The following is a 26,835-nucleotide window of genomic DNA, read 5'->3' as shown; positions in this document are numbered from 1 at the left end:
ACAAACTTCGACCGCTGGATTTACTCCAGTCCAGACGATGCGGTTGAACCACTTCGGATTCGGTGATTTTATTGACCAACAATCAAGGATATAAGTGAGGACTCCAATATGTTCTGGGTAGTCGATTTTGCTGATTTCCCCTGTTGATATGTCAGATGTTCGATACATTCTGAATCTAGTCTATGTGTGTGTGGGTGTGAGGATGTGTTTATTTTTTATACTGCGGCAAGTTGATCGCTATTTTCACTCGAATCGGCTACCTTACTATCTAGCAAACATCAAGAGAGTGTGAAGTTTACACGCATGAGAGGCACTAAATAGAAGATGAGTCCTGATCAGAAACGGGAGAAAAAAATATAAAATTGATATTGCGAAATCGCTATCTCGTTCCAATTGAGTGGAGAAAGCTGCTGATTTTTTTGTCCTGGTTTTTTTTTCTCCAGTGCGATGAAGCCCTGATAGCACTCACAGTGTTATGTGTTATGTTTTGTTGACGCCTAGTCGGTTTTGGCTTAGGCGAAAAAAAATGTATACGTTGGAGGACAAACCGGCAACGACCGACGACACGTTCGATGTTGCAGAGCGGTATCAAATTGATTGCGAGCGTTTATGCTTGATGGAGTGCCGAATTTTGGCGAAAGGCAGCTGCTGCTCATTGGAATGGAAATGGCAACGATAACATCCTATCGAATGAACACATAACAGGGAAGAAGTGAACGACCGTGATTTGCTGCTTTGGGATTACCAACACTTGCAAAAAATCATGTTTCATCTTAAACCTAAAAATAGAACCTAACCCAACGTTGTCTCACATTAGACGCAAGCAAAACAAAATGTTCAACCCTAATGAAACATAAACAATCCATTGTTTTCGGTGTTTTGAAGGACTGATTTGTCTGTGCTTGCTTTTGTTACATCAGAATGTATAATGAAAAGAAATCACGGCCGAATCACCGTCAAAACGCATAAACCCTCATATGCAGGAGAGCAAAAAGGGCACATCAAATCATAAATACCAATTTCAAAGTCGACCGCCTTGATTCCGGCTGCTGTGAATCGACTGGCGTGGCGACGGCGACGGCAGCAACGTCGGTGGTGACAGCAGGCAGTGGCTTTCGAACCCAAGGGGCGCAAATATTTGAATCATCTTTTATTTATGAAATGCGTCTTCCGTTGTAATATATGTGATTTAGTCCTTTTTGCCTTCGTCCCCAGCGAGGAGCCGATTCGCTACTATTTGCTTAGCGTATGATTTCCATGCTCTTGGATGGTAAATAACGATTTGGGGGCGGCACTGGGAAATGTTTTTTGTCGAATCTCAGTCGCCGGAAGGCGCCTACTCTCGGCATGTGTTATACAGTGGTACAGTTTGTCCGATTCAATGCATTTTCAACAAACCAGTAAAGAGAAAAAATACCAGATTCCAACGAATCCCCACACAGTTCTCTGCTCTGGTCCGACGAACCGCCAGAAGCACCATTTAGCAATAAACACATCAAAGCAAAAGAATTTGCTGACAAAAAAGCAAAGAAGTGGACCCTTCCTTAAGACGCACAACAAGCGCGTGCATTCGCTTTTAATTTAAATGCTGTTCAAATATTATTCTATTATCTCGCAAATGCGTTCTTTGTGAGTGCCAGGATTAGGGTGTACGACGACGACGACGACGTTTCACAAACCAGATTTGTACCCCTGCTCGACCGGTCTCGAGACAGATAGGGCATGTCGTTCGCTCCCCTACTCTCTGCTAGGGGTTTTTCTCATTACCGGAGCCAAACCGATGTGATGCGGCGGCCGCGAAGGGACATGTTGTGATCACACAGATAGCCGGATAATAGGCTTGAACTCTCGACGACACTGACAGACAGGTCCGGATATCGTGTGACGTCGAGAGGGTTTTATAGACTGAGATGAATCCGGACGCCTTTAGAGCGCTTTAAAGAATGACTGCTTCGACGGCAGTGAAGGCGCCAAGGCATGTCAAGCGCAATTTTGCGCTTTTCGAAGGGTGACAGTGGGCTCCGATAGTAATCACGCCGGATTAACACAGTCATCAAGATGTAATGTGCGTTTTGTTTGATAAATGTTTGACTGTCATCGAGCTAAGCTTAAGTAACGTTTCCACTTGGAACGGATCAGGGCTGCAGTCCCAAATGTTTATTTGCAAAGTTTTATATGATAATAAAAGTCAAACCAAAAAATGAAGTTGAGTGATAGCAACATCGGAATCGGATTACCCGGCAATCATTCATTTACGAGAACAACCATCAAGGCACAGTCAAGAAACCAAATTTTACTCTGAATACGAAAAATATTCTAAGTTAATATATGTCCAAATGATTTTGTTACCGGAAATAAGCATCAACTGCGATAGTACACTAAAATCTTTTAACGCGAAGGATACCTAGCGCGTAAAGAAAGAAAAATCTAAATTAATCCACCTAGCGGTCAGACTCAGCCTTTCTCATTCAAACTTATTATTTGTAAAAATAGATTTACATGAATGCTTAAATCCAATAAAGGTATATTCACTCTCTGGGTTCTAAAATATTAATGTTGTAATTAAAGTATAAAATATGAAATTTGACGTACTGTTAGTGCTTAAGAGCTAGCGGAATAAAAGAAATGACTCTAAATTTTGAACAATTTATGGGGCAACAAGGCTTTTCATATGACACTGATTTTATGAAAATCGGTCCAGCCATCTTTGAGAAACATGAGTGAGATTGAATAGTCTTCAGAACACGTTTCTTTCCATAACTTCTGTTCGTTTGAAACCAATTTTGTTCAAATCGCTTGTGTAGTTTCTAAGATATTGATGTTTCGTGATTATTACATTTTGATACATAACCTCTAAATTAGAAATCAGATTGCGATAAAATTCAATAGGGTCTTATAGGGAAACTAGACCTTTCATTTGCAATTAATTTCATTGAAATCGGTTCTGCCATCTCTGGGAAAATCGGGTGAAATTGGGAGAGCGTTACACACACACATGCAGAAAATGCTCAGCTCGTCGAACTAAGTCGAGTGGTATACGACATTCGGCCCTTTTGAGCACTTTTATACATTTAGTTCTTGCAGTGATTGCTATACCTTTCTAGGAGAAAGGCAAAAAAGGTGCACATACACACATACACACCCACACACAAACATACACACCTATACATGCATATAGGCAGAAAATTCTCGATTCGTCGAACTGAGTCGAGTAGTATATGACATTCGGCAATTTGGATCACTTTTCTACCATTTAATTAGCCAGTGATCGTTAGGAGAAAGTCAATATGTTTACTTTCATTATATGATTTCACATTTTTATGAACAACGGACAAAGTTACAATCCGATTGCAATGAAATTCAATAGCAACCTATGGGGTGACTAGACCTTTCATTTGACACTTATTTTGTGAAAATCGGTTCAGCCATCTCTGAGAAAAATGAGTGAGTTTAAACAACCTTAGGATAACTTTTCTTTACATAACTTTTGAACCATATGCTCAAACATAACGAAATTTAAAAGTTAAGGGCTCTGGAGACAGCCCGATCATTTGAAACCAGTTTTATTGCAATCGGTTGTGTGGTTTCTGAGATATTGATGTTTCGTGATTTTTACTTTTTGATACATAACCTCTAAACTAAAAATCCGATTACAATGAAATTAAATAGCAACCTATGACGCAACTAGACCTTTCATTTGCAATTAATTTTATGAAAATCGGTCCAGCCATCTCTGAGAAAAGTGAGTGAGAAAAAAAAGTTGCACATACACACACACACATACACACATACATACATACATACAGAAAATGCTCAGTTCGTCGAGAGGGGTCGAGTGGTATATGACATTCGTCCATTGGTACCACTTTTATACCTTTGGTTTTTCCAGTGATTGCTATACCTTTCTAGGAGAAAGGCAAAAAGCTAAAGTTTTTTAATCATTTCTACTTTCGAAAAAGAATCAATAGCAGCGTTATTTACGCCTGCGAATCGAAAATGGAAAGCGTAAAAAACTGCATAAATTCCGAAATCTGCGTAAAACCCAACTGAGAAAATCCGCGTTAAAGAAGATATTTTTCTCTCTTCTTTCTTCTTTTTTTCTCTTCTCTTTTCTCTCTTCTCTCTTCTCTCTTCTCTCTTCTCTCTTATCTCTTCTCTCTTCTCTCTTCTCTCTTCTCTCTTCTCTCTTCTCTCTTCTCTCTTCTCTCTTCTCTCTTCTCTCTTCTCTCTTCTCTCTTCTCTCTACTCTTCTCTTTCTTCCCTTTCTCATGCCCTCTACTTTCTTGTCCCTATTTTTTCATCTCTTCTTTTCCTTTTTGCCTATTTCTTCTCTCTTTGTTTTTTCTCTTCCTCTCTGTGCTCTTCTATATTATCTCTTATTTTGTTTGCATCATCCCTTTGATTTGCTTCATATTTCGTTTTGCAGCTCCACATGTTTTCTAGGGGTACTCTGCTCATTTTCTCTCAATTTTCGATAGTATTCTTCGATATTTTTCATAGGTGTTACTGATTTTTTTTATTTTTTCTTTTGGACTATTTCATAACTTTCCTTGATTTTCTTTCTATTTTTTTTGTTTCAATCTCCACATAAGTTTTAAAATTTAAACTCTATTATCTTCTCAAAATCATCCCTTCTTTTTGTGATTTCAGCTCCTTTTCCACATTGCTTTATTTTCGCATTATTTTCCTTTTTCATCTTGTTTCTGTCTCTCTTGTTTTATATGTTTTGGTAATTTTTTTCCTTACATTTTCTTCCTCGTGTTTGTTTTGTTTTTAGAACTTCTCTCCATTTCCTCTCTTTTTCCATACATCTGTTCCTCTATTATAAATGATAACTCTCCGTTGTTTTCATAGTTTCTTTCGTACATTTTCCGTCATTTTCTTTCTAAATTTCTTCTCATATTTGTTTTGTTCCCATGTTGCTAATTTTTCAGGTTTTACTTCAATTGCTAATTTCCTGTAATATAATAATTTGTATTTTTTGAAAAATTTATGCTTTATTCCAATTTGTTTTAACTTAATGATATTCTTCATTATGTATCAATATTCTTGAAAACGATTTTCTTTGTTTTTTTCCTCATCTTCTTCAATCGCATTTATTCTTTTCTTTTTCCCTTTATTGTCCGTTTTGTTCATCTGTTATACCTTGCTCTCTCTCCTTATTCCTACATTTTCTCTGTTTTTCTTTCGATATCCATCCTTACTTTCTTTATCATTTGTCATTATTATGTATTTTTATCGAGTTTAATACGATCAACTCCGCAGATGGCATTTTTCACAAATTCTTCATATTCCGTTTTTGTTATTCTACTGGCACTTCCAAAAACTAATTTTGACACTCTTTCATCATTTTATTTGCATGTATTTCAACAGTTTTTTTTAGATGGAGAAAAAAAAATAGTTTTTCGTTGCTCCGTTCGTTTTACTCTTGGCGCTTTTTTTTATCCTAATTATCTTTCAGCTTCTTGTACTCTATCTAAGGTTATTTAACAAACTATGATCCTTTTCAATCTGTTTTATTTTGCCCAATATCTCTTATATTATGCTTTATACCATTTATGTTATGTCTATCTGCTCTGTGGGTTTTATCTAAGCACAGTTTTCTATCTTATTTCTATATTATTTACGTCTTTCCTTATTATGTTCTTCGTCTACTTCTTTGCTAGCTTCAATTGTATTTTTTTTCTTCTACTTGTCTTATTTTCCTTTGCCATTTCATATGTTCCTATCTTCCCTATTTCAAGGTAGCACCTATGCCTTCAAACAAAAGGGTAAAACTAAAAAAAAGTTGAAAATACAAAAAGTTAAAAAACGGCGGGATTACAACATTATATAAAAAGAAACGAGAAATGTAATATAAAATTGGGGATAAAATTTAGTTAAAGTGTTGATTAAACATAACAAGAAGAAAATAAGTTTAAAAAAAGGAAAAGATTGCTAAGCGGTAGAGCGAATGCCAATAGATTAAAGAGACGAAAAATGAAGACTACATAAACAAAGAAAAGAAAATAAAAATAAAGAGAAATGGAAAAACAAAAAAATGATAAAATGAAGAAAGAAAAACGATTATACGAATAAGCATAGGAAAAAAAGCAAACTTAAAACTTAATGTCGGGTGATATAGACAAAACAAAGAGAAAATTAAGACAGCAAAATAAAGTTCAACAAATGAAGAGGGAATTTTTTTTCAAGAATTCAGAGAATGAACAGATGATACAAAAACGACGAAAATCAAGAAAAAATAAGAAATTTTTGTAAAGTTATAAAGAAAATCGCGAGAAAACATAGAAATATCAAGATATACTGTGAAGAATATCGAAAAAAAAATTCAAAAAGTAATAAAAAATGTAAAATAAATAATAGAATGGGAAAACCAATAAATTAGAATAAATTTTAATTTTCAATTTTATTTATTTTAACAAATCAGAAAATAATACACGAGACTGAAAAAGAAAATGTGTATCATATCAAGAGAGATGATGCGAACATAATAAAGGATAATAACGGCTTCCAAATGGTCTCGAGGTACGATCCCAAGTAACACAGAAAACATGTTAGAAAATATTTCACAGTGGCAGTAGTCATATATGAATGCTATAAGCGCAATTCAAAACTTGTGTTGTTATATTCTTGTTCTCGAGATGTTATTTCATAGCATTAGTGTATTTAATAGATTATCGAATATAAACTGCTGCTACTTATCTGTAACTTGTGTTTATGATGTTATCAAAACAGTACAGAAAACAACTTAAAATACAACATTTGTAAGAAGTTGTTTTTTATCAGTAATTCAATCACATTTCTAACACAAACTCATTTTATCCTGGTTTGGAGATGTTTTTCAATAACATGAGTTGAACCAACAATAACTATGACACAAATGACACTTGTCTTAAAGTTGTCCTCCGGATGTTTTCACTATGTATTAGAAAAACTGTGTATGAAATGCCCAGCCGGGGCAGCCACGCGCGTTTAATATTTTACGCCTAATAACATTACTACGTACCTGTAAAGTACTTTTCCTGTGATTGGTATTCGAAAACAAACGCTAAATTACTTGATCAAATTGTTAATGAAATTATTTAAACGATTTAAATAAAACTATTCGGGGTGGGTCGAAATGCGCCATGAAAAGGTTAACAAAACGCTTATAGTGCAACCAATATCACTCCAATTTTTGTTACCGTATATCTAACAACGTTTTCTAGTTTTGAATTATTTTATGTCTAGATAACGTTGAAATTATGAGAAAACAATTTTAATATTCAAGCGACAGAAACAAATAATTTTGAAAGGTTGAACATTGTTTTCATCATCAATTTATAATTGATTAAAAGTGCCACTGAAAAAAAAAACGATTATCGAACTGGTTGCACTGCGCATAACGACACATTTGCGCATGCGCTGGGTAAGTGTTGTCATAGCAACACATTCGGGCATGCGCTTTGTTTGGCGATTTCTGACTCGCGAATGCGTGATTTTCTCAGTCAGTGCAGATATAACCAGGAAAAAACAAACGATATTACGATATACTACGCAAGTAAGAAAGAGATACCAGATAGTTGTTTACGAACTAAGCCCATGCGGTGGTGAGTTAAATTGACTCTTCGCAATTAAATGAATCAGTGAACATTCTGTAATGCATACTCTTTTTCCCACTGATTGACAAAAAGAAAACAATATCCAATGAATGGCGCATAATTTTTTAAGAAGTAAAACGTAATGTTTCACCATGAAATTTGACGCGCACGTAAAACTTTGTATTAAAAGCATCAAATGGTTGATTTAATATTGTTTCTTATTTGATTATTCGAAACGCCATAATCACTATTTTTTCCATTAGGTATTGTTCCTGATATAAATCAGTGTCGTTCTGCGATATTTTTATTTTGAAGTTTTATGCTTGCGTCAACGATGTTTTGATTAGTTAGCAATTACAAATTAAAAATAACCCATTTTCAACGCATTTCTACCGTATTGGTACTCGAGATGTAATTTACAACTTCGGGCTAACAAGTTGGCTTGCTTTCATGAAGTTTTATAATACTTCATATAGTACCAGTACTTGTTCTAGTAGCCTCTAATTTTTGCACTTTTCTAATGATAGAGATGTCATGGAAATGGTAATGTCAACTGAAATCTATAACTGAAGGTTGTATTAGAGGAGTTATCTCACTGCTCTATAACAACGTGTGTCACTTGGGATGCTGGTCTAACAAGCCAGTCGTCGTAGGTTCGAGTCTCGGCTCGGGAGAAGCTGTTAGTGTCAGTAGGATCGTAGCGCTAGCCCCGCAATTGTTCTGTACACTGGATGATCGGTTGCGAAGTCTGTGTATTAATAAACAGAAGGTCGAGTTCCGAATCAGAATGTAGCACCAAGGTTTTGCTTTTAACGGAGAAATAACAGAGAAGACAAAAAACAGAGAAGAGGAAGAACAGAGAGAGGAAGAATAGAAAAGAACGGAAAAATTAAAATAGAGAATACAAAAAACAAAGAAGAAGAAGAACAGAAAATAGATAGAACAGAGAAGAAAGATAACAGAGAAGAGAGAAGAGAAAAGTGGCTCGAAGTCGGCCATTTGTGGTTTCATCGCAGTTTTACCTTAACTATATCAGTGAATTTTGGTTCTCATAACCACCAACATTTTTTCAGAGACTCAAATGAGTTTTCTGGTAAATATAATGTTGGAGCAACGAACCCGGCGAGCAATAACTTCGCTTAAAAGCTGCAATTTTTCTAGGACAACTATTTTGAGCTTCGTCAGACAGCATTTTTTTACTTTTCAACCAGTGTTGTCTATGAGTATTTTCTCTCATTTGATAGTCCCATGGTTTATAACTCTTGCCTTACGTATTCTTTCTCCTATATTTTTTCTTGATCTTTATTTTTTTCGTATATTCATATTTTGCCTGCAGTGTTGTTTTCCCAGTTTTTCCATATTTTCTCCTTGTTTTTTTTTCTCAACCATTTCTCATTTTCTTCTTTTTCCATCAACTTGTTGCTCTTTCCAATCAAATATTTGTCAATAATTTTATTTCATATATCTGTTTGTTATATTTTATTTTATATATCTGTTTGTTATGGTTTAGTTTACAATTGGTACAGGTCGGACTCGATTATCCGGAACATCAGAAATTTTTTTCATTCCGGATAATCGAGTTTTCCGGATAATCGAATCACACAAAAAATACTGAAATTTTGAATTCAAACATGTCCTAAACATGCCGGAAGTGGCTTAAATGGTAACAAATATGCCAGAAGGGATGGTACAGGCAAAATTTCCGAATAAAAATTAAAAACGGACACCAAAAAAATGAAATTCTGGATAATCGAGTCAGAAATTCCGGATAATCTAGTCTCCGGATAATCGAGTCCGACCTGTACTTGTTTCTTTTTTTCAATATCTTTTTGAACATGGTATACATTTGCTTTCTATCTCCTATATCCTTTATTCATTATAAATGACTCTTTTTTTCCTAAATGTATTTACTTGTTTCTTATCTTTATTTGCCTTACCCATGTTTTTCCTATCTGTGCTATTTTCTTTTTCATCTTTTGTGATTTTCTCTCAACATGTTTTTTTAAACGTTCAATCATACTTTTTTCAATACGTTACACTTTGTCTATATTTTTTATTTTTGTGAAAATATTCTCATGGTTGTTGTTTTAATTTAATAACAGTTTTTTGTCTATTAATTTTCTTTCGAGTTTTTTTCTATTTCAATGTCTTTTGATGTACCTTTTTTCAGACATCTGGTTTGTTTTTTTTTATGTCTTCTTTTCATTTTTTTATATTTTCTTATTTTTTGGTATCTATTATCAATTTTCTTTTCGTTTTTGTTTTATTTCCTTTGTTCTGTAATGTATCTCCTTACATATTGCTTCCTATTTCATTTTTTCTTCATTATTACTGCTATTTTTCATGGATCATACATCACTTTGCATATTTATTTTAGTTGTGCTCAATTTCCTGATCGATCAGTTTGCCGTATATATTATTATCACAAAGATTGCAAAATTATCAATCTGAAAATTAGATTACGTAAATTTCTACGGGTGTATCTTGTTTCAGTTAGATTTCTGGTTAATAGCACAAATAAACTATTATTTCCATGGTAATAAAATGTTTTTTTATTTATCTCATACTTTTCTCTATTTTATAACATAAATTTTCTGTTAGCATACTCAACCTTCTTCATAAAATTTTTAACGTCTATTCTATGCACAACGACTCTTCAATCGTTTCTCTTTACTGATATATTCGATGTTTCTTCGTGTCATTTTCTCTCTCTCTGTTTAATTTTGCTGTTTCTTCATCTTTGTTTATATTCTATACCCTCATTTCCTCATCTGTTCTGATTCTGATATTACTTAACGTTGCACAGTTGTTTCTTTTTGATAAAGAGGTCAGTTCATGATATCAGTTGTTCATGTTTACTCACGATTAGTGCTTTGAAAGAACTTGTCCGAAAACGGGACTGATGCAAAAAATATTCTATTTAGGAAAACGGTTTGTTTCATTGAAATAGTGTCTTCGGCAAAGTTTTAGGTAATAAATTTGCGGTTTTTTATCATTCAGAGACACTCGGTTCAAGAGATAATAGCAGAACTTGACGTCCAGGATTTTGTACTGGCATAAATCAAACTTTGGGGTAATTTCCACCGTTCCATGAATGGTAAAAACATTTTTAGTGTCTAAACGGTTTGTTTGATCGGTATAATGTCTTCGGCAAAGTGTTAGATAGTAGTTTTCTCATTCTAAAAATAGTCTACACTGTAGAAAAAATCAAACTTTTAAGTCTTCATTCCTTCATTAGTTTCATTCTACTGTGTTCAAACAAACATCAATGTTCAGCTTACAATTCGACATATAATTATTCTTTTAACTTTTTCTCAATAAAAGTTTTTTTCGTTGCGGCATATATGTTTCTGTTACGACAAAAATACTTGAAAATACTTGAAATTATTTTCTATAGAACGCCTTTTCTTTAGCTAGTTTTCATATTATCTCATTATGTTCTTCTTCTTGCGTCTGGCTTGCTTACTTCTTACTGTTTTCTTTCTACCCTTCTTTTTTATGCTTTATTAGAGAGGCTTTCAGCTTTTGGCAGGTTCTACCTTTCTTCTTTTCTTTATTATTTGTTTTTGTCCTTTTGGTTAGATTTTTCTTTTTTTGTTCTTTTCTATTTTTTATTTCTCATTCATTCTCTCTGTGGTTTATTATTTTCTCTTCTTATATTCCCATAGTTTTTCATTATTTTTTATGTGCTTACCTTTTCCCTCGTTTTCTTGCTATTCCATCTATATGGATCCTTTTTATATATTTTTGCCGTATTTTCTTCTCGTTGCGTTTTCTCTGTTTTATATTCAATTTGCTTATTTACTCTACTATCTTTTGTCAGCAATTTCATTATATATTTCCATCCTCGCTGCATCATATTTTTTCAAATTGTTATAATATTCCACTGTTATGTTTTCTCACATTTCCTTATTTCCTGTTCAATTCTTGTGTTGAAATGCACACTAAGATTTACCCAATCAGACCAGAAATCAGACATTACCAAAATAACCTATTCGCGAGACCTAAACATTCCGAACCGTTGCGCTGTGGCCACGTAAAACTTGGGTTGCAGATTACTTTCATCGTAGCTACAAGCTACACAAAGCCCTTAATTCTCGACCTAATACTCTTCTCTGTACAACAATTATTTCTAAACAAACAAACTCACGACCTGTATTCTGGTGCAAACTAGGCTACATTTCATACACACTGCCTTTCTACATCGTATGCGGCGCGAGCTTTTGAACACTACTCGGGTTAGTTTGGCCTATGCAGTGTTTTACACTTAGCTTTCATTTCAAGCTTGCGAACAGAACATGTGTGTGGAGAAGGCCTTCATGATTGGTTTTCTGGGCTGGCGTGACTCCGCTAACCTGCCTTCCAATCCGAACCGCTGTAAAAACACAAAACTCTGCAAAGCCATTCAATCGCACAACAAATATTTGTTTATGCACCGTACAAGCGAATTACAATGCAAAAATTTGTGCACAATATTCAACCTGCCACAGTGAATGAAAATTAAAGATTGGTTCTTTGTCAAACTATTAACAACCATTCGTATAACTTTGTAAGCAAGCACAAACCGTGGCGCATAAATTTCCGTTTATCCCCCGTAATGCGCCGAGGCACCAAATGGCACGCCCCGGGCATTAGTTTAAAAATGTTCAAATATTTATGTTCATTAATTATTATTTCCCTCGAGTTCATGCGAGCATAATTCTCCGAGGAATTCCATTCATTTTTGCGAAAGCACTGCCGAAAAAGTGTATTCCCCGCTCGCACACAGGAAAATCAACACGCGCTGTTGCACTCCGGCGTTCCCGAGGCTGGGCTCTTTGCGGCGGCCGCGCCGTGGCGCAAGAGTGAAATTATATTCACAAAGAATTTATATTAATTGCGTTGCCGTTTTGAGCTTTGATGCCATCCATTCACAGACAGACTAGAGAGGTTCCTGAAAATATCAGCCATAAATAAATACGGTGTGATACCGTGCCCAGCCGATGCTGTCCCGACCCGATACTGAATAACCGGATGGCGAAGTACAAACGTCAGGATAGCAATGAATGAAAGGGGAAAATCTTCCACGTGCAGAGTCCGCGCGTGTATGGCACTGGAAGAAGTGATTCGAAGTGCAAACATAGAACCGACTCTCAACAGTTTCCCTCCGTTCACCGAGAGAACGGCAAATGGAACAGAACAGATCTTGATTAAAAATAGCGTACACAAAAATAATTGAATCCACTCGAAATCCCAGTAGAGATGAACATCCGCGCGAGAGCCGTGCAGCAGGGATGGCTGTCGAAGCCCATTTGTAATGTTGAACGTCGCTTTTAGACTGTAAACCAGAGCGATATGGGTAAATTAAATAGTGTCTACAAACACATCTCGTTTTTCGCTGGGGTTCCAGACGGAACGTTTTTCGTATGGAGAATGTTTCCAGCCCACCCCGGCCGGCGGGCCTTTCGCCCGCAGAAGTTTATCTTCGGCTGACAGGGGAAAAATTATGGTTTCATCCGATGAGCAAATGCGACATTGCTTGATTCCTGAGGGATTGACGGTAATAGCGCGGTATTTGCTGTTGGCTAGGGACGTCGTGTTTCGCTTTTAAAATTGTGCAACATTGATAAACAGCCGTACTGTTTGTGTATTGATACGAAGTAAGCAAACAGAGTGAGCAATGAGCAAGGAAAATTTACTTTACGACTTCACTTATTGCACATCAATCATTCATGCGAACAAGCTGTCTACATGCAACACATGATTAGAAGCGACGTATCGAATACACCTGGCTTGAAATTCTGCTGCACAGTCGGCCAGAACCGTCGGTTGGTCTGAAATCAGCAATTCTGATCCTTCACTGAACCTCGCAAAACGAATGGAAAAATATCCCTGTCAGAGTCACACGTTTCTGCAACTGACACATTGGTTTTCATAAAAATTCAATTAGTTCTATGCTAGGAAACTTCACAGCTGTATTTCTAACCCTAGCTAGCTTCGAAACGTGCAAAATCGAGAGGAATTCACCACGTTGACCGCATCTCGACTTGCTAAGAGAACCGATACAAACTGTCGAAAAGTGGAACGATTCGCTCGGAGAGCTGAAATTGAAAATTTCGATTCCACTCGATATTTTTTTCCTCAGGCTGGGATTCTGACAGTGTGTCACACAAACATGCATAGCCATGCATGCGTCCAGTCAGAACTCCCCAAACCGTAACGTTACCTTTCCGATTTTTTCTAGGTTTAAATCGGCGTTAAAATGGCGGTGCTTCAAATGTGAAGTGTTTAAACGCAGTGAAATTGAAAATCCGCTTACCGAATCGATCCGATTGCGAATCTGCGCTTTGCTTCATCGACATTCACCCACGAGTCTCCTACTACGGTCCCGCATCCTTTCGTTTTCCGAGCGTCATTATTTACTCTTGAATCAAAATTAATTAATTTGCTAATTAGCACAGTCGACAGACGCGTATTTACTTTGCTGGCAGAGAGTTTGCATGCTGATTAAGACGTTCGAATTGGAAATGGAAAGCAGCAGAAGCATCTTCCGTTTTCTATCCTCCGCTGGAGCCGCCCTGATACTGATCCCGGATCTTCCACTTATCCTCTTAACTTTGTCAATCAACCAAGGAGGAGCAACATCATCATCATCATCATCACCGTCGTCGTCATGATCCAATTAATTGGTTTTGGCGGCTTTTCAGTTCCAGCACGGTTACGCGTTTGATATTAAACCTCTTTCAGGGCGCAGCTCTGACTGGCTGAGTGCTTCGTAAATAAACGACGGTTGGCAGTGTTTTCACGGCCGCTTGATCACACTTTTCGTTAGATTCGACATTTATAGTTAATGATTTTCTTTTCTCTTTTTTTTTTGTTTGCAGCGAGATGCCATCGTTCTTGATCCGTCCAGTTCGGATATTCGAAACTGTGTGTCGAAAGGGAAAAGTGAGGTAAGTTGAAAAACGTTGTTCGATTCTTATGGCGTGATACTATTTACTGTTATTTGACTTATTAAATCGTATTATTCAGTTGTTTGAACATACGTATTCCATAACGTTACACTGCAAAAAAACACAAATGTGATAAAAATTCTGCACCATAAAATTAAAATAACAGATGTAAATAAGTGAAACGAATATGTAAATTGCAAGCTTTTATCGAGATTACATTTAATTACCAAAAAAAAAATCAAAACAAAACGTACACTTTCAATTTTGTTTACTAACAGTGAATGTTTCAAAATAACCGCTTCAACCCTTGAGCTTGAGCTTGAACTTTAACAACCGCACGTTTCGTAGTTGCTTTGCTCCTCCGTGAAAGATCTGAGATAGTGAAGTTGCACAGAGAACCACGTATATAGCAACTTGGGATTAGTTAACCATCTTCAATGTACAACAATTCAGTAGCTTCCGCTGTTTATAGACCCATAACGGCGTTGACCACGTCCTCACGATCGTTAGGGTGAGGAAGGATATTGTAATGAAGAAGGTGTTGGAGACCGAGTTTATTTCTGCATCTCCACGACTGCGAAGGAAAGGAAGGGTTGCGTCACCGTGGTAAGTGACAGAATCAAACGATGTGGCGCGCGACGTTAGCTTATTACGAAGGCGAGAGATGATTATCTTACTTGTCAAACACCGCGAATCTAGGTTAGCGGCGCTCGCGAAGACCATTCGTCACCAGGGGCATCTAAGTTATTGTTACCAAAAACATAATATTCGTCGTGAAAATGAACGCACTTCGGCGAACGCGGTTCTTTGAAAAGTATACATTGCGTAGTCAAAAGATTATTCACGATATTTATCGTTCGAATAAACCTACTTCAATTTGGGATGCGTGAGCAATCTCCAGTTAAACCTTTGAATCGAACAGAGTTTAGCTCTGCATTTCCACGACTGCGGTGGAATGGAAGGGTTGTGTTTTTTCTCACCTTTCTTGTCAAACAACGCGATCTTATGCGAACGACGCGCGCGGAAAAACTATCCGCCACCTGAAATATCCAAGAATGTCTTTCTGAAGTTGAATGCACTACAGAGGATGCGGTACTTTGAAATACATCGCGTAGTCATTAATTTAATCACGATATTCATCGACCGAACGATATTTATGTCGATTTGACTAAACAGTCACCGCGAGACACGAATAAATATCTTGGTGTACCTTAGGGAGTCACTACACTTCGAAACCCCATAGACGAGCAGCCTCAACCGGGCTGGATACGCGTTTACACCGAAGCATTACACTCGACTGTGTTATTGAGCTGTGAAAAAACACTTAAAACAAGGAAGAAAAGAGGTGCAAGTTCGGGCACTGACCTCAGAGGTGACTCTCCAGCTTGAAAACCTGGACGCAATCATCGAAGGGCACGTTACACAAGCTCTCAAAATGAAGTGCGGAGTGGAAGTGGCCACTTAGTCAATCCGCCTCCGAAACGGTCCAACGGTGACACAGGCGGCCACTTTCCGATTGACAGATGTGAACCTGGCCCTGAAGACAGCCAAACTTGAGGTGGGTTGGTCAGTATGTCCCCTGGGGATACTCCAACAACCAGACGTTTGCTTCAGATGCTTTGAGGAAAGGCATATTTAATGGGCCTGCAAGCATCCCGACAGGATCCTATTTTGCAGGCGATGCGGTGGTGCAGGCCATGAAGCAAAAGGAAATCTCCCAAGTGCCCTCCTGGAAACGGTAACTGGGTCGCGGATAAGTCCAGTATGGTGGCCATATGTACAATGTCGAACGAAGGATACGTTTTTGCCAAGGTAAACAGAGTATTCTACTGCAGTTGCTGTACTTTGCCGTGTTGGTCTATCGAAAGGTTCGCTCAGATAGTCGACCACGTAACCATGGAGCTGATGGGCCTAACGCCGTTGGTAGTGGCGGGTAACTTCAACGGTTGAGCTATTCAGTGGGAAAATCACTGTACGAACCACAAGGGTCAGATCTTCGGCAAAGCTCAACCTAGACCTGGCCAACTTTGGGAGCAAATGTACATTCAGCAGAAATGGTGCGGAGTTCTCATAGGTACGAACGTTCTTTAGCGCAGGACTGATCACGAACTGACGGGTAGACGACGGTTACACCAATAGCGACCACAAGTCGGTTCGCTATAGTGTAGATCACAACGTGAGGCGGCAAGCGATGGGTATGGCCAACATTTCAACCGTCCTAGAAGGGTAGAAGACCTCCAATTTTGATCTTATAGTAGAGCACCGTGCAACATTCGAGTCTGCAAGATCGGTGCTAGAGAGTGTGGTTAAGATGAGCAAGATGGGTCGTTTTGATAGGCTATGCGTGAGCGCCAATACGAATCCGTAGCCAATACGGCCACAGTAGCGTGATGAGCAAGACTAAAGGAGTGTTGGCGCCTGCAGGGTGATCACCCGCGATGCTGTATCATCGAGAGACTTTTTACATGGCACGACCCGAGTCCTTGTCCCCTGGTGATCCAGTCTCACATCTGACGTTCCAGCATCTCAGACACAGACCAGAAATGATCGACCAACCAACCGGATATCCAATCCGTGAGTGACGACAGCCGTGTCGAAGTTGAGGAGGAAGCAAGGGTTACGGATGAGAAACTCATTGTAATCGCCAACTCTTTGAAAGGGAGCAAGACACCATGACTGGTTGGAATCCCGAACCAGTTCATCAAGGCAGTCATTAAAGTGGCCCCCGATGTGTTCCGAGTAGCTGGGAAATCACCAGGGACCCATCGGCATACAGACCCATCTGCCTGCTAGACACTGCCGGCAAGATACTAGAGAGGAATATCCTAAACAGACTGGTGAAGTACACAGTACTTCAAACGGTCTGGCAAGTAACCAGTTCGGTTTCCTGAGAGGTAGCTTCACGCTGGATGCTATTCTCTCCGTCACAAAGACGGCGGAGGTGGCAGTCTAGCGCAAAAGATCGGGACATTCGCTATTGTGCAATCATCACGCTTGATGTGAAGAATGCCTTCAACACAAGAGACTCTATAGCACTTGCGCTTAGGAGCATCCATGTTCAGGTGTCGTTGTATAAGATTTTGGAAAATTACTTTCAGAATCGAGTACTGGTTTACAACAAGGAAGTACGTACCAATCACCGCAGAAGTACCGCAAGACTCCATCCTGAGCCCGGTGTTGCGGAATGTCATGTTCGACGGAGTGTTGAAGCTGAAGTTCTCTGTAGGGGTTGCGACATTACGCTGGAGGTTTACGGCGAGTCGATCGGAGAGGTCAAGTTGACGGAAACAGGAGTTAGCGCACCATAAGACAGTTGTGAATTACCGTAAGTCATAGCAACAGGCGGTGGTCAGAAAGGGATTCTGCACCATAACCTCAAAGCGATCTTTGAAGCTCTGTGGAGTTATGGCTGACGACAAGCTTATGTTCAAGAGCCTCAGTTATGCCTGTACGAGGGCTTCGACGTCTATCGCAGCACGCAGGCTCGGGCACGCGGGGTCCCCCATGTGTCTCGAGTGCGTGGATGTGGAGGAGATAGTTGAGCATATCTTCTTCGTATGTCCTCGTTCCGCACGTGCGAAGAGCGACAGGATGGTAGTGAGCGTGCTAGACACTACTCCAGACAACAGTTCGGAAAATGGGTGAAGACCCGAGCTTCGACTTGGATAGTCCTGGAGCTACAACGTGTGTAATGGTTTAACCACAAACACGCCAGTGGTAGCTAACTGCCAGTCTCCAGGTGGTTAGCTATGAGGTTTAAGAGTAAAGAGGCTGTATGAAGCACAAAAAGCACTTTCAGACGTAATACTTAACCTTCATTGCATCCTAAAAAAAACTTACGTTGTTTACCCTGGTGTGGGTCGAAAATCGAATGAGGTATGTATGTGTGCGGAAGTATGTGTATGTGTGAATATTTTCATTCTTACGACCATCTTATCTCGATTTTCTCAGCATCGGCTGAACCGATTCGATTGTTCTTAGTCGCGTTTGAAAGAGCTAAAAGTCTAGTTATTTGACAAAAAATATCGTTTTGATCCGAAGGTTCATTCAGAAATGACGTAACGAAATGTGGTCAGCTTATATAATAACTGATAAACTAACCGATTTTTTCTTTCAGCGGTTTGACTGATTTGAGTCCTTTTGGTGCTAGATGCGTTTGTTAGGATTTGGAGGGTAGATTTTTATTCAAAGATATACTTATAATTAAATGATAATTTCCGAAGGTACGTTGAAAAAAAAAACATAACAAAACTTGTGGAAACGCCTAGTACATTGCAGTATTTTGGAGGTACCCAATTGAAGAATATTATGCGTAGTGTACAGAAACAATCTTGAAAAATACATTTGGATTATCTCAGCAATGGATGTATTGATTTGATTTTCTTGGCTGCAATTGGAAGGGCTTGAAGGCCATTAGGTCATCATCGGACATTTGTTTGATCTGATGGTTCATGCAAAAGTTACAAAACAAAACGTGTTTACACAATATGAGACCAATTAAACATGCTATGATAGCAGTTGAACAAAAAAAAATCCTAACATCGGTTTGAGCAAATGAAGCAAATGTTCGTAAGAATATTCTGAAATCTTTGCTAAGCAAAGTAAGCAAAGCCTTGGTGCTACATTCCGATTCGTTCATTATACACAGACTTCGCAGTCAAATGTTTAGTGTAAAGGACAATTGCAGGGTTAGCGCTACGATCCTATGACCACTAACAGTTTCTCCCGAGCCGAGATTCGAACCCACGACGACTGGCTTGTTAGACCATCTCGGGAGATCTATTCTAAATTTATTTCAATATACCTAAAAGTGCGAGTATACTTGTCTTGCAGTAGACATAAAACTGTGTAAATGTTGAACACTGCTCAACCAGGCTGTGCAAACACTAAATAGGTACTTTTAGCATAAGCGTATTCGTAACCCATTTGTGTGAAAATTCTCACACTGGGATGAAACAAATAAACACATACTTTTGTACATGTCCCACGTAGCCTTTTGATTGATTTGATTTTGATGCGAATTACAAGAATGCACCTTTAAACATTTCTAAAATCAGTCAAACCGATGAAAAAAATCAATTACTTTATCAGTTCCCAGGTAAATTGATCACCTTTTGTTACGTCGTCAAAACGATATTTTCCATCAACTAACTAGACTTTTAGCTCTTTCAAACGCGACTAAGAATAATGGAATCCGTTCAGCCGTTGCTGAGAAAATCGAGATACATTGATCGTAAGAATTTAAATAAAAACACATACACATACTTACGCACACATACACATCTTATTCGATTTTTGAAACAATTAATTGGTACCCATAGCTTCAGGTAAGAAAGCACTCAATGAAAAAAATATGTTTGGGGCAAAATTAAGTTGTTTCTTGTCCAAAATAAATTCGAATGTTGTATGTGTGGAAATCCACACACCAGGGTAAACAACGTAAGTTTTTAAATATCTCATCAACCAAAAATATTTTTCCCTTGGAGATAATGTATTTTGTGTAAGATTGATGGTTTAGGAATTGTCAAGAAATTTCATCAAAATCGATCGAGAAGTTTCCGAAAAAAAATCAAAACAAAATTCATTTGTGTGGTTTTCCACACAAGGGTTCAATGAAGGTCGTTCCGGGAAGACAAGGGCTGGAGATTGAAGAAAAAAATTCTAAAAAACAACTCCTTGTCAGAATTCCTCAACATCAAACTTAAAATTGATCGAAGATTATCATATCTTAACTTGTGGTTAGTGTAAATATATCGATGAAAAATGTACAGTTCAATGAGAGATGCACACGAAGTAAAATCTTCATTTATATTTAAGTTTTCGTTACTCTGCGTGCGATCCGAACTGCTCTTACTCATCTCTTTGCAAATTAATGTTCAGGCTTCCAACAGCGTGTGTTTCACTCGCGAAATGGTAATAGGTCAATACTGTCATGTGATGTCGCTTCGGTAGTGTGCGTCGCAGTAGGCTTTCCCTCCTAAGTGTAGGACAACCGTCGGCTCTCGTACAAAGAACAGTTGGTCAAAAGACATTCGCGCATCGGAAAGATGCACACTGTTATCAGTTTGGCGATGTTATTATGTTTTATATTTGTCTACTTAATGTAATTTCTGTAGGAGCAATTCTTGCTAAAACCGTCCCACTGGTGACATGAGGTCTTTCAAGAAGGATATTTTTATGTCTAAATGATTGAAAGTAGCGAAAAAATGAGAAAACTATTTTGGTTAGCTCATATTGATGGGCCCGTCGGACGCAAATCGGTTAAACGGTTTTTACAAAAATTGATTTTTGAACAATTTTTGACCTTTTTATTGATGTATTTCGCTTGAATTTGTCTTGAACCCCCTTGAAGTCATGCGTTGTACTGTTTGAAGGTCGATTTTGAAAAGTGACCAGAAAGACAAGGAAAACTCAATGCTCACCTAATGTTTTGAATGTATCTTAAAGCATTTTTTCTCAGCTTTCCAATGGTGATGTCAAATTCAAAATCGGTGGTTGCGAACTTGCTCAAAAACACATTTTTCTGATGAAATCCAAGATGGCGGCCAATTTTTTTCTGCTTCAAATGAAAGCTCTATCATTCCTCTTGAAAACGATGTTCAATGACAAATTCAAGAGAAAGAATTCAATAAAAAGGTCAAGAACTGCTCAAAAATCAATTTTTGTAAAAACTGTTTTATCGATTTGTGTCCGAGGGGTCTATCAATATGAACTAACCAAACTGGTTTTCTCTTTTTTTCGCTACTTTCAATCATTAAAACATAAAAATATCATTTTTGAAGGTTCTCATGTCACCAGTGGGACGGTTTCAGTGAGAATTACTCTAGAGAAATATTGTTACAAGATCAGTAATATAAGTAATTTCAAAATTGTGTGCCGAGAAACTTGCGTAAATCTCATTTCTAGAAAAAAAAAGTCAAAATACGTTTAGGAAAAAAAAACGGGTTGTGGTGACGAGTACTCGTTTGACATGTGTGTTGTGATCATGATAACCTATTGATCATGATAACCTATTGCTTCATCGATAAATCGAATATGTTAGCCAGTTATTCAATAATAACAAAAAATAATTCTTAACCTGGCACCCTCATGCATGGATTTTTTTATGAGCTCTTGGTAAGCTAGCACCAACCGTCCCCCTATTGCTGGCCATTTGGTCTAGGAACGGTCCCTAATGGTGTAAAGCATTAATCGACAGTTATAATGACGCTATTACAACTCTGCTCTTTTCCTTTGATTGTTCTTTGTGATATGTATAACATTTCTTGGCCTACCTTTCCATTAATTCTCCGAACCAGGTTTTAATAGTTAAAATTATAATTAGGGATGGAAAAAAATCATTTGACCGGAGTATTACGTTCTAACCTATTTTTTTTCTACTTATCACTTATCAAATGAAACACAACACATGCTTGGTTGCAGTTAAATTCTTAACATGTACCTTCAATCCAGTATCAGTTGGAAACAATTTCAAAGGTAGACCTCATTAAAACCTCAAATAAACGATCGAATTGCAATCACTCCATAATGAGCAAACATTCATCCAACGAGAAACTGAAGGGGTCATAAATCGGACTGGTTGAGCAATGATAAATTTTCAGTAGCAATTGTTTCGTGTGCCGTAATTGAATAAAACCGAAACATTTTACGCCCTGCGGAACCAAAATAAAAGCGAAAACGCGCAATAACAACCGTGGCGGAATCTGAAAATATCTCGATGGAACAATTGATTTCGTTATTGACCTTGTCTTGGACAGGAAAAAAAGGGATAAAAATTTTATTTCTCAATATTTGATGGTGGCCCGGTTCTGCCACACCGAAGCGATCCGCATATGGATTGGGAGGACGATAGTTGCGAAGAAATGCTATCCATCATTCGGCAACAGACAAAGTACCCACGTCTGATAGGTAGGTATATTTTATGTGTTCATCCATCGACGCAGGAGGATACCGAAATTGGCCATTTATCCCCCGCCGCACGCTACGGTTTCGGTGGTGCATGCAGAGTTGTTCTTTCTTTTATGACTATTTTTTTTTTGCTGGTTAAACGCTCACCTTCATTGTCTCGCTTTATCGCTTTTCAATTTCGTTACAAAATATGATTTCATGATGCCCAGCTGTTGTTTGGCGGTACGGTTTAGATTGACGTGCAAACAAATGGATGGTTTTCGAAGGGGTGGGGGTGGGTGGAAAAAGGCGGGAGGTCTCGTTGCTAGCACCCAGGCAATCAAAAGGTTCAGGTGTCGATACTGGGAGTGACGTGGTGGCGTTTGTGGCTGTAAGGTGAGACTAAAGTAGCACTCTTTTTGTCATGGGAGAAGGATGGGGGGGTGTCATGTTTCTCCAGATTTTGTAGCTGCACGGCGATGGCGTATTCCAAAACGTCGTCTTTTGGATTGTGTTTTACGCCCCAAAAAGTCGCGATTTACTACGAGTGAAGGGATGTGCATCCGAGATCATGGGATAGAGGGATAGCGTCCTCTTTCGGCTGCAGCAGAGCATCCCTAGTTCAGCATTATTCAATCTAGTCGATCGGAACGTACCTCCTCACCTGCGTCGGTGAAACCCGAACGGGGGCAATAAAAATATTATTTCTTTCCTCTTTGCATCGACCGGCTTTAGCGGGGCATCAACATGGCAGCAAAAAGATAAAGTTTTTCCGCGTAATGGCGCAATATAGGAGAGATTTATTTGAGTGCCGGCAGTGGCAGTGGTGACGGACGCGGAATCCTCCTCGCGGTCACACCCTGCCCACCAAAATGTTTCTAAAGCGCTGATTCCCTTTTCACGTCCGGAAATGAGAAGAGTGGTTCTGTGTAAAATTGAAAATGTAAATTTCGGTTTTTTTATTGTGACGGCTCAAGCGTAAGCACTCCCCACAAATCGATCCCAGGTTTTCCCTCGGCAACAACGTTCGATATAATTGCGTTTTCTGAGGAAAATTTTTTGGGCGAAAGTTTATCTCTTACTTCTTGTGAGCTGTCGACAATTTGTAACGAACGGCAAGGAGCGTGAATCAGCAGATGTTCACTTCGGGAAGCCTCACACCTTCGCTAAACCACAGCGCGTTCATGAGCGACGGTTTCGCTTCGCTTCGCCTGTCTCGCCTCGAACCGACCTGCCAAGGTTACACACATACACCCGGGGAATTGTTTCGGAGGTGAATCAGCTTCTTCGATTTCACATTTTCACGTACGCGAAGAAATTGCTACGTGCCAGAAGTCAATTTTCGTCCGGGAAATTGACGATTCGACACAGCTTTGGCACGGCAACACGCTATATGTAGTGCAGGGACGTGTCTGATTTTTGGTGAATATACGAGGATTAGCAACACCCCTCACCAGTGAAGTGTGTTTCAATTCAACCCGCGCGGACCGATTCCCAGCTGGTTTCGAGGTACGATGCTGGCCTAACAAGCCAGTCGTCGTATGTTCGAGTCACGGCTCGGGAGAGACTGTTAGTGTCAGTAGGATCGTAGCGCTAGCCCCGCAATTGTCCTGTACACTTAACAGTCGGCTGCGAAGTCTGTGTATAGTAAAACAGAAGGTCGAATTCCGATACGGAATGTAGCACCAAGGCTTTGCTTTTTTGGACCGATTTTGCGAAGCGCGCGTTTCCTTGGAAGGGCAAATCGTGCTTCCCAATTAAACTTTCGCTCGAACGTTCACATCGGGTATAAACAAATTTTTGCTCCACAGCAGCTTGAATCGATAAAATTTGTTCCGTTTCAAATTGGGTTGTTTTGGGTAATGTGGAGTGGACTTGTCGGCGTCCTTCTCGTATTACACAGGTTGTTGGCGAGTTCCGTTCATCAACAATTTCAAGTTTAATAAACTGAACCTATAAAACATCAACGCCTAACTCCCCCCCTCCCCCCTTTCCTTGCCCCTTGGCTGGGCACATTTCACATCTAACGATGGCGTCTTTACAGAATTATTACCATTATTACGTGTTAATGTCGGAATGGCGTGTTTTCGAACTCGAAGCCGGCGACTTTCGAACCTATGTGAAAAAAGTCACATTATGGCTGGAAGGCAAAGCAATTATATATTTTTTTGTTTTTTTTTCTTATTTACCTTCACAAGCGCCTGTTGGGTGACGTGATGTGGCTAGGCTAGGCCCTTCTAGGTCGGGACGGACAGGTGGCAACGCCCCCTCTCAGCAATGGCCGCTTGCCGAGTAATAAGTAATAAATGGTCGATGAAAAATCTTCCTTTGAAGTATTGATTTTTTCATCCCGTTGCACGACGGCACAGAAGCTTTCTCGCAGACCCGTCATTCGTCAATAAAACAACGAAGGACTAATTACACTTCAGCTTTCAGAGCTTCCGTTGTTTTACGCTACATCGGGCTTACTAGTAGAACCGCTTTTAGCAATAAAATACGGGTACGGTTGCGAGGGGACCCGCCATTAGTGAAAAGGATTCTTTTCTTTTGATGGATTGATTTTCCGTTCGTTCGATGCTCGTTATGCCACATTGGACGCGGCGGCGGAGGCAGAGGCGGTACACACTTTGTAGCAGGAAAGCCGAAGTCGAAGTAATTAAAAACGCCCTGAGTATCGGTATCGCTAGAAATGGTGATTAGTGCGTTCCAACATCACTGAAGGATCCGCCAGAGACGTTTGAAGTTTAGTGCTTCTCGAATGGTTTATGTCTTTCACCGCTTCACACGTTTGCTTAATTATTATTTCCGAAATAACACATTCAGAATTGCTTAAGCAAACGTTTATGAAGGTTTCATTACAGCAACAAATGTTATTTATAATTTAATGACGGTCATAAGCGCGAAACCTAAATATAAAAGTCGCATAAAATACTCACACTTATTCTCGTTTTAATTGTTCAGTAATTTTTATTACGGTCATGTTCAGTAAATGTGAAAAAATACTGATCATTTTGTATTTTTCCTCAAAAATAACTGATGTCGGTTAAAGTTTTTACCGAATTACCGTTATACAAAAGGCACTTGACGAGCTCAGCAAAAAACATTGCTGACCTTTTCTGTAAACTAAAGTATGTTCTGCACTTTCATAAAGTCCAGTAAATATTTGACGATCTGTCAGCACCTACCTAGGTGTTACTGAAAACCCTTCAATTGATTTACTGAACTCTTGATGTTTACTACTATACTGTTCAGCAATTTTTCTATATCTGTCAAAACGAAACATCAAAAGTCCGTCATTTTGCAAATATTCAAAGAGTTTTGAAGTTGTGTTTTTAAAGTGTTTCGCGTGTGGTTTTAAAAAAAAAACTAAAATGGATATCGTACTTTAAAATCTACAAGAAAACGACGTGGAAGTACACGATCTATTCAGTAAGTTTTTATTTATCAAATATGTACGTATTTGTGTATTTTAGTTGAATGTTTCAAATCATGGCACATCCGCAACAATGATTTCACCCAAGACTCTATCTATTACGATTGAGATAATGCAAATCATTTCTGTCAGCATATGGAAATTTTTCCACCACAGGAGAGCAGTTTACTAGAAACCTGCAATAAAAAACCTATATTCATCATAACATTAAACGTATCAAGTTTTTACTTGAATGTGCTGAGAACACCAGTATAATCGATCCAAACAATCCGAAATACCTTCATAATATTATTTAACGGTTGTAATAGCAGCTTTCACAATGGTCGTATTTATTTTTCTCTTTTCGCTGTACGTTTACAGAACGCTCGGTAATTTTTGACGAATCGTCAGCTCTGTAAATTTACAAAACGCTCGGTAATTCGTGACGAATAGTTAGCATTGTAAATACCGACTCATGCAGCAATTTTTGATGAACACTTTGTAAATTTTTACTGAGCTATCTTTTATGTTTGACGTTTCAGCGAGAATGAAAAATTACCGAACACTCGTCAAGAAAATTAATTGCTGTTGAGAACTCGTTGAAAAGATTGCTGAGTTCGGTAAAAGAAACTAAGTGTGCTGAGAGCTTTTTTTAAAACCCCAATAAATCTTAGTACCAAACCAACCCATGCGAAGGCATTTTTGTTTCATGAGTCATTTTTTGGTTGCTTTCTAGTTCTATTAAATCATATTAAACTACTTTCATGAGGGTTTATCGCGGAAGGCATCCTCCGTAACATTCCACTACTTTCCACTATCCCAAAACGAAATATCAATCAAATTCAAAGGATTGTTGTATTCACCTTAATTACAATATTATTTACTCTTTCTTTTTCAATGCTATAACTTTTACATGTACTGTCATTCTTCACATAACCCAAATCTTAGAAATATCATACAAACGCAAACTAGATTGTTGAACATGCGTTTGCTATCGATTTATTATTATATCTTTTAATAAATG

At 38.4% G+C, this 26,835-nt stretch overlaps 1 protein-coding gene across 3 annotated transcripts in view; it reads left to right on the top strand.

The window, feature by feature from the left end:
* The window catches only part of LOC129720979 (semaphorin-2A), a 248,267-nt gene that overhangs the window by 177,338 nt on the left and 44,094 nt on the right, over positions 1-26,835 (top strand). For all 3 annotated transcript variants that reach the window (XM_055672969.1, XM_055672967.1, XM_055672968.1), the window contains one exon: positions 14,444-14,512. In XM_055672969.1, the coding sequence (XP_055528944.1) occupies positions 14,444-14,512 (69 nt within the window). The remainder of the gene's footprint in view (positions 1-14,443; positions 14,513-26,835) is intronic.

The sequence above is a fragment of the Wyeomyia smithii genome, chromosome 2 (genome assembly GCF_029784165.1).
Source record: "Wyeomyia smithii strain HCP4-BCI-WySm-NY-G18 chromosome 2, ASM2978416v1, whole genome shotgun sequence".
In the NCBI taxonomy this organism is placed as follows: Eukaryota; Metazoa; Arthropoda; class Insecta; order Diptera; family Culicidae; genus Wyeomyia; species Wyeomyia smithii.
Note: the sequence above shows the minus strand (reverse complement) of the source record. Positions and strands in the feature narration are given on the sequence as shown.